Source organism: Artibeus jamaicensis, unplaced genomic scaffold (assembly GCF_021234435.1).
Source record: "Artibeus jamaicensis isolate MK-2021 breed Jamaican fruit bat unplaced genomic scaffold, CSHL_Jam_final contig_466, whole genome shotgun sequence".
Classification (NCBI taxonomy): domain Eukaryota; kingdom Metazoa; phylum Chordata; class Mammalia; order Chiroptera; family Phyllostomidae; genus Artibeus; species Artibeus jamaicensis.
Window position 1 is genome coordinate 13669552 of NW_026521844.1, and position 8050 is coordinate 13677601.

Genomic DNA, 8050 nt, shown 5'->3' on the forward strand with positions numbered 1-8050 from the left:
AATATCCTGGAAGTTCCTAAGCTTGTTCTCATTTTTCTGAATTCTTGTTTCTTCATTCTTTTCTGGTTGAATGTTTCTTCCTTCTGGTCCACACCATTGATTTGAGTCATGGTTTTCTCCCCGTCACTGTTGGTTCCCTATGCATTTTCCTTTATTTCACTTAGCATAGCCTTCATTTTTTCATCTAATTTGTGACCACATTCAACCAATTCTGTGTGCATCGTGATCACCAGTGTTTTGAACTGTGCATCTGATAGGTTGGCTGTCTCTTCATCTCTTAGTTGTATTTTTTTCTGGAGCTGTGATCTGTTCTTTCATTTGGACCATTTTTGTTGTTGTTGTTGGCATGATTGTTTCACGGTAAGGGGCAGAGCCTTAGGTGTTCACCAGGGCAGGGCAACCCATGTTGCTGCATTGTGATGCTATATGTGGGGGAGGGGTCCAAGAGGGAACGATGGCACTTGCTCCTCTCTCTGCCGGTTTTCAGTCACTTCCACTGCTACCCACAAGGAAATTGGGCCTTTCTGGTGCTGATTCCCAGGTGGGGGGATTTGTGTACATTCTAGGACCCTGTGGGTCTCTCTGTGAGGAGAGAACTCTCCTGTGAGGCTGGGAGTTTCTTCCACTGCCACCTCAACCCCCACAGATGTTTTCAGTCAGAGGTTTGAGGCTTTATTTCCCCACACTGGGACTCTGGGTTGTATGGTCTGTCCTGCTCCCCATTTGTTCCTCCCAGTTTATCTGCATGGAAATGTGGGACTGCCTGCTCTGCCACCTGCTTCCTCACTGGGTCCACCAGCTGCTGCCTTGTTGCAAGTCCTTTTCACCCCTCTGCCCATCTCCGCCCCCCTGCTGGTGTGGGTGGATGTGTGTTCTTTAACTCCTTGGTTGTCCAACTTCCACACAGTCCGATTTTCTACTAGTCTGGTTGTTTTTGTTTTTAAATTGTTGTCCTTTTTTTGGTTATGTGAGGAGGCACAGTGTGTCTTCCTATGCCTCCATCTTAGGCAGGAGTCATTTAAGTCATCTGTTTTAAAATTAACTTGTTAAGGTTTTTCAAGTTATACAAATAATACACAAATACATTATTGTAAAAGATTGAAATAGGAAGATCACCCTTACTATCTTCAGAGAAAACCACCATCAATAAATTGTTTAACATATGCTATTCAGTGTCCCTTTCTCTTTGTTTACATAAATTCATACTCTGTGTACCTTTTTTAAAATTTAAGATAAATGGGATCATATTATTCTGCAAGATATTTTCTTTCTTCTTCATGGTATGTATTAAAGACTACCATATATGAACATTTAGATTCTGTCTATTTTGTTTTTCCTATTGTGTGTTGGTAAGATATAAATAACATAATATTTAAAATATTAAAAAATACTAACTGTGCAGTTCAGTGGTATTAGTGTGTTCACATTGTTGTTGCAGTCATGACCACTATCCATGTCCAGAAATTTTTCACCTCACAGTGAAACTTTGTACCCATTACCCATAAGTCACTATTCTTTTCTATTTCCCCTGGCAACACCCTTCTACTTTGTCTCTGACTACTCTACAAACCCATTCTTTTTAACACCTGAACTTAGATACATCATACTTTATTTAACCAGTTCAGTTTACTTGCTAATAAAAATAATGCCATAATGAGCATTATATGACCTGCATTTTTGTGTATATATTCGACTATTTCTTCAGGATTGGTTAAGAAATAGAATTCTGGATTTAGAATTTTTTATTAGATAACTTCCAAGTTATTTTCAAAATAGACTGTGATATATGAGAACGATATAAATTTATGCTTATGTGATAGTCAAGAAAAAGTACCCTTCTAATTTGCATTTACCTAAGACCTTGAGCATATCGATTGTCTATTAATACTTTTTCTGTGAATTGCTTGTTTATAACTTTTGCCTAGTTTTCAAAAAGTATGAGTACAGTTTTAGAGTATAAAGTTTCCTTTATACATTCTGATTTTAAATGCTTTGTTAAGTATATTGGACATGGTTTATTCCAGGCTCTTGCTCATATTTGAACTTGATGTGCTTTTTGTCATGAAAGTTTTAAAATTTTTATGTTTTAAAATATGTCAGCCTTTTTCTCTGTATATTTTGGATTTTAAGGTCTTGCTTAGAACAGGCTTTGAAAAGGCTTTGTCTTCTGATTTTAAAAACGAATCTCATATTTAATTCTGATTCTTTTGAAGTATTTAATTTTTTGTTTATGATTCATGACACTGTTATAATTGTATTTTTTCAAACAAAGAACTATTTGCTTCATTACAGTTGTTTTGAAAAGTCCCTTTCTTTTGATTTGAAATTTTACTTTAATTATAAACTAATTCATATATATTACATGGGTCTCTTATGGACTCTGTTCTGTTCCATTGATCTCTTTTTTTCCTGTTTCGCGGAAAATATTAATGTTATAATTACTATGGTTTTATAAAGTATGCTTTGATATATACTACGGCAAAGTGCTTCGTTACCCTTTTTTAAAAAAATTATATTGGTTATTACTATTATTTACTCGAATTGAAATTTGGATTTTGGTTAGCAAATCTCATTTAAGAAACTTTGTTTGAGATTTACTGAATTTATGATTAATTTGAGAACTTTTTTGTTAATGTTTCCCTATACAAGAACTTAAGTCACACCTCCATTTATTTATTTATTTTTATTTTCCTCCCCTGAGGACATGGTTACTGATTTTAGAGAGCGGGGTAGGGAGGAAGAGATGGGGAGAGAGACATTGCTGTGAGAAACATTGATCACGTTGCCTCTCCTATATCACCTGATTGGGGACCAAACCTGCAGCCTAGGCATGTGCTCTGACAAGGAATCAAACCTGTGACATTTCAGTTTACAGGTCGATGTTCCAACCAACTGAACCACACTGGCCAGGGCTATTTGGGTTTTTTAAGTATTTCAATAACATTTTGTAACACACCTTTAATTACCTCAGTAACCAGTACTCTTTCACAGTGTTGACTAGCAGTAGTGATAGTAAACATTTTGACTTGTTATTGTTTTTGTTGGGAATGCTTTTATTGTTTTATATTAAATATGTTGTTTTTGTTAAGTTTCTAGTAGATGGCTCTTAATAAGGTTGAGGACATTTATTTCTAGGTTAATGAAGATATTTTCTCAGGAATAAATAAATGTTTAATTTTATCAAATGCATAAGCATCTGTGGAGATTATCATTTTTTTATGTTATGAATTTTACGAGGTAAAAGCTCATTCTTGCATTTCTGGGAAAGTCTCATTTGCCTTTTTAAATATAATAAGCGTATTTTGATCATATTCCAGTTGACAGAGCTGCCAAAAAGTTTGCCTTTTTGTGTGCTGTTCTTCTCTGATGAGGGAGTTTTAAGATATAAATTATGTCTTTAGCAGAAAACCATATTGAATCATAAAGGAAAGCAATACTCATCTCTAGTTATTATGTTCTAATATTCTCCCTGTATATTCAGGAAAAGGAGCTAAATAGTTTCTAATAGGTTATTATTGACCACTTTTGAAAGCTCCATAATACTAGAAAATGTAGACCCACTTGTCTTAGCAAGTTTTTGTTTATTTTTAAAGATCTTAAATATTGTGACCTAAAAAGTACTTAACCAATTTAAATTTTTTTCTTTTAAAGTTCATTGTTAAGGACTCTGTTGAAGAAAATATGCTGAAAATACAAAACACAAAGAGAGAACTTGCAGCTGGAGCCTTTGGAACTAAAAAAACAAATGCTGATGGAATGAAACAAGCTAAAATTAATGAAATCAGAACTTTAATTGATTTATAATTTGTGCAATTTTGGTAAGATCAAATTTTTGAAATGATAAAAATATAGCTTTAGAAAGGAGATTTAGTGAGTATGTCTTCTAAAAGGGGCATATCGTTTCATATCAGTGAAGAGGTATTACCGATACATAAGCTGTTCTATATATGAACCTATTTTTAATGATATCAAATAGCAATAAGTTCTGTTACATACTGTGGCCTAAAATAATTTTTTTGAGAAAGAAGTTACTTTGTTATTCAACTTTTCATAGTATCTTTGCTGAGTATTTTCACATGTCTTGTAAATACTCAGCTTTTTCATATTTCAAATAGGTCAAACCTTTTGTACTTTTGACCAAATAAAGAGTTATTTTCTATGTTGGACACATTTGCTTTTTCACCAAAACCTCCTATTGGTGATACAGTGGATTCATCAGTCCTTGTAAATGATCCATATATACACAGACTGTATATTGATTTTATTGGGCTTTCAGACACCATAATTGCATTCCAGAACCAAACCTTAAAATGAGAGACCAAAGTCCAGGTTAGTAATAAGTTACTTGTAATTTTTTACAGTATCATTGAGATATAATTCATATACATGACTTGCAGTTTTATGTTCATGGAAAAAATAGGGACTGTGTTAGAATACTGTGTTCTCCATTTGAGTCAGGTGGTCTGTTCATCATTGTTTTACTGTTACTTGATGTGTTAGTGTGTAAATACAGTCTGGGAGTGAAAGGGAACCAGTTCTACCCAATTTGAGTTAAATATTTAAATTATGGAATTGCTGAATAGATATTTCTATATAGAGATAATTTTTATTTATGTAGGTTTTTTGAAATAACTTTATACATTTTTATAATTCAGAAGACTACTATATATGAGAGGTGTAATATCTGGTGGAAGTTGGGTTGGATAACCTCCAAATCATTTTGACTTTTAAAGACAGCTTAATCCTGAATAGAAAAATGTGTTATTGTGTGCAGAATCAGAATTTGATTTTGGATCTTCAGTAATTCATCCTTCCATCTGTCTTTTTGTTACTTTTTTGATAATCAAACTCACAGTAGTTGCCACAGAATTCTAGATGATTCTTTGAATCACATTCAAATAAATGAGCTATAATTTAGCAAGCAGGTTAGGTAACCAGTGGTATTTTTTCCTTAAGGGAAGTTTTTTTTTTTTAATCCAAAGAAAGATGAGTTACTGTAACAGGAGAGGCTTTATGTTTGATGATACAGACTTGAGACCACCTTATATTTTACTTGTAGAGTTAGAAGTGACTTGATTAAAAGATAGGAGATCGGAGGCAACACTGTGTTCTAGAGCACACATACAAGCTATGTGTTAAATCTGTTAACAGCTAAGACCTCCTCTTCCTGTGCCCTTTCTCTTGCTCCAAGGAAATAGTGGGTTAGATAGCAAGAATGTTCCCAGTCCATTTTCTCTTTGGTAGCAGGTGAGGCAGGGCTAATGAAAAGGACCCAGCAGACCTTTCTGCAGGGATGAGAGAGAATCACAATTTGGGGTTGGTCCACTAGCATTAGGGAGCAATAGGGAGGTTCCTTACCTTATAGGACTAGCATTACACAGAAAATCAGGTAGATCAGAATCTCATGAAATACAGTATGTGGGTTCTCTATATACCTGTAATACAGAGAGAGTAAGTATAAAAGAAGTGTTTTCAGCAAAAACAACACAGTCTACTCTTCTTGCTTACAAACTCACTGTCAAGGTAAAGACTTTACTGATTCGTTTACCCAGGCATTTACAGATTTGTGTTCTTAAGCACATTCATAATAATTTTGGCAAATCATTTAAAAATACCTTTTTGTATAGTTCTATTAAATTGTGTTAAGTAAAAAACAAGTTCACGTTATACCAAGAAAATATATAAACCACTGGAATGACAAGTTCACAGTATGCTATGCTGTTAATTCTGTTCCATTATGTAGAATAATAGCTTTAGAAATATCTTGAAGGCATTGTATTCCCACTTGTGATTCAGACAATTTTGTTTTAAATTTAAATAAAAGTTTCAAACATTTTTTAGCTTCTTCAGTGCCATAATTTTAATGACTACATTTTCTTTAAAGAATATCTTTCATAAATATCATACTTCTGCGAAGATGTCTATATTATGCAATTACATGCTTTTGAATGACAGTACATTAAAAAGTACCATTAGTAACAATTTTCTCAAATTCCTACTACCTTTTTTATTTTGCTCAATTTAACTGGTTGAAGTTCTTGTTTAGAAATCATAGTGTGTATAATTTTTAAGTTTATGTTAAATATCTTGATCTTCCCAAATATGGGTTCTAATGATTTTTACACTTGTGATAGTACTGATGTATAGTGGTATTACTAGGTAACATACTCTGCATTGTAGATTTTGCCCTAATTACAGCTCTAGGATTGGAAACAGTTAATAAGGAAAATAATTTTCGGTTTATTATCAGTGAGTAACAAGGAAATTACCCTCCAACAACATTCATTTCTTGTTAGGGGATGTCAAAGGCATTGATGTATTATTTTCTTTACTTTATTTATCATACTTGCCAAAGTTTTATTCATTGGGATTTGGAAGATTCATTAAAAATATGAGGACAGAGATCCAAGATGCTGGAGCAATAAGTGGAAGCTGCTCAAATATCCTCCCAGGACCACTGGAATTACAACTAAATTGTAGAGAAATCATTTAGAATAATCAACTAAACACTAGGTGGACAGAAGCCTTATAGCTAAAGACAGGGGGAAGTAACCACCACGACATGACTGGTAGTGAGTGTGAAGGAGGCACGAAAGGGCTGGCCGGGCTCCATGGGCAACCGCTGAAGTTCCAGAGGGATATTTCAGTGGCCGGTGGGGGGGGGGGGTTCCTCCTGAGAAATGTGCAGTCTAAACCCCAAGCTGGACTCCCCTGCCTGCAAGAACCGGGAAAGGAGCTCAGATAACATCCAGCCGTGAAAAGCAGAGGGGTTTCTGTCCACCTGGAAGAGACAACTGGAGATGCAGAGGAGCCTCTTAAGAGGCCGAGGCACAAAATTCCATGTGCAGCCACTTAACCTGGGCTCCAGCAGAGTGGACCATTGGTACATGAGGAGAGTCTAGGGCTGGTGGCTCTGGGGAAAAAAACTGAAGGAACAGCTGGCAGTATCTCTGTGCTGAGTCATTTCCCGTACTGCAGAGGCCGTCTTTCTCAGGCAGAGCACTTCCCCTCCAAGTGGCATCAGCCTGAAAGGAAGCACAATAGCCCTGCCCACAGGTATTACTCTGCCCTTTCCAGTGGCACTTAAGCCGGGCTGCTGAGGAGTACAGCTGAGGGCTATCTCAGTGATTAAATTTAACGAATAAGGTGATCTCTGGGAGCTCTGAGATTTTAGATGAACTTCCCCTGGGCTTGGTGCTGATTAAAAGCTGGCCTTGGTGCACAGCCTGGTTTTTTCTGCACACAAACAGTCCCAGCAGAGGGAGCCACAACCTCTGGGTCATTGATTGGAATAGGTTGCTCAGGGCTACTCACAGGCAGCGTCCGACATAGGTCTGCACCTATTAACACAGGTCTACGTAATGATAAAGGGAACAATCCAACAAGAGAATACAACCTTAGTAAATATTTATGCACTCAACATTTGACACACCTAAATATGTAAAGCAAATCTCGATGGTCATAAAGGGAGAGATTGACAGAAACACAGTCATAGTCAGGGATCTTAACACCCCTTTGACTTGAATGGATAGATCTTCTAGACAGAAAATCAACAAAGAACCAGCAGCCTTCAACCCCACACTAGATAAAATGGACTTCATATCTTCAGAGCATTTCACCCCAAAGCAGCAGAATATGCATACCTTTCAAGTGTACATGAACTTTTTCTAGGATAGGCCACATGTTAGGACACAAAGCAAGTCTCAATAAATTTAAGAAGTTTGAAATTATATTGACCATCTTCTGTGACCACAGTGCTATAAAAATAAAAACAACACACAAAGATATGGAAATTAAATAACATGTTATTAAACAATGAGTGGGTCAAAATGAGATCAATGAAAAAAAAAAAAGATACCTGGAAGCAAATGAAAATACAACAATCCAAAATCTATGGGGAGGCTTCTGGTAAAGATGGCAGCATAGGCAGACATGGCTCTCCTCTTCACACAACCACATCAAAATTACAACTAAAATAGAGAAAAACCGTCACTCAGAAACATCACAAACCAGGTTGAATGGAAGTTTGACAACTACGGAATTAAAGAAA

At 35.7% G+C, this 8050-nt stretch overlaps 1 protein-coding gene across 4 annotated transcripts in view; it reads left to right on the forward strand.

The window, feature by feature from the left end:
• The window catches only part of HLTF (helicase like transcription factor), a 60469-nt gene extending 54634 nt beyond the window's left edge, over positions 1-5835 (forward strand). For all 4 annotated transcript variants that reach the window (XM_053667260.1, XM_037154292.2, XM_053667261.1 and 1 more), the window contains exon 25: positions 3652-5835. In XM_053667260.1, coding sequence (XP_053523235.1) covers positions 3652-3804 — 153 coding nt within the window. In that variant the 3' untranslated portion in view covers positions 3805-5835. The remainder of the gene's footprint in view (positions 1-3651) is intronic.
• Positions 5836-8050: the final 2215 nt, after the last annotated feature.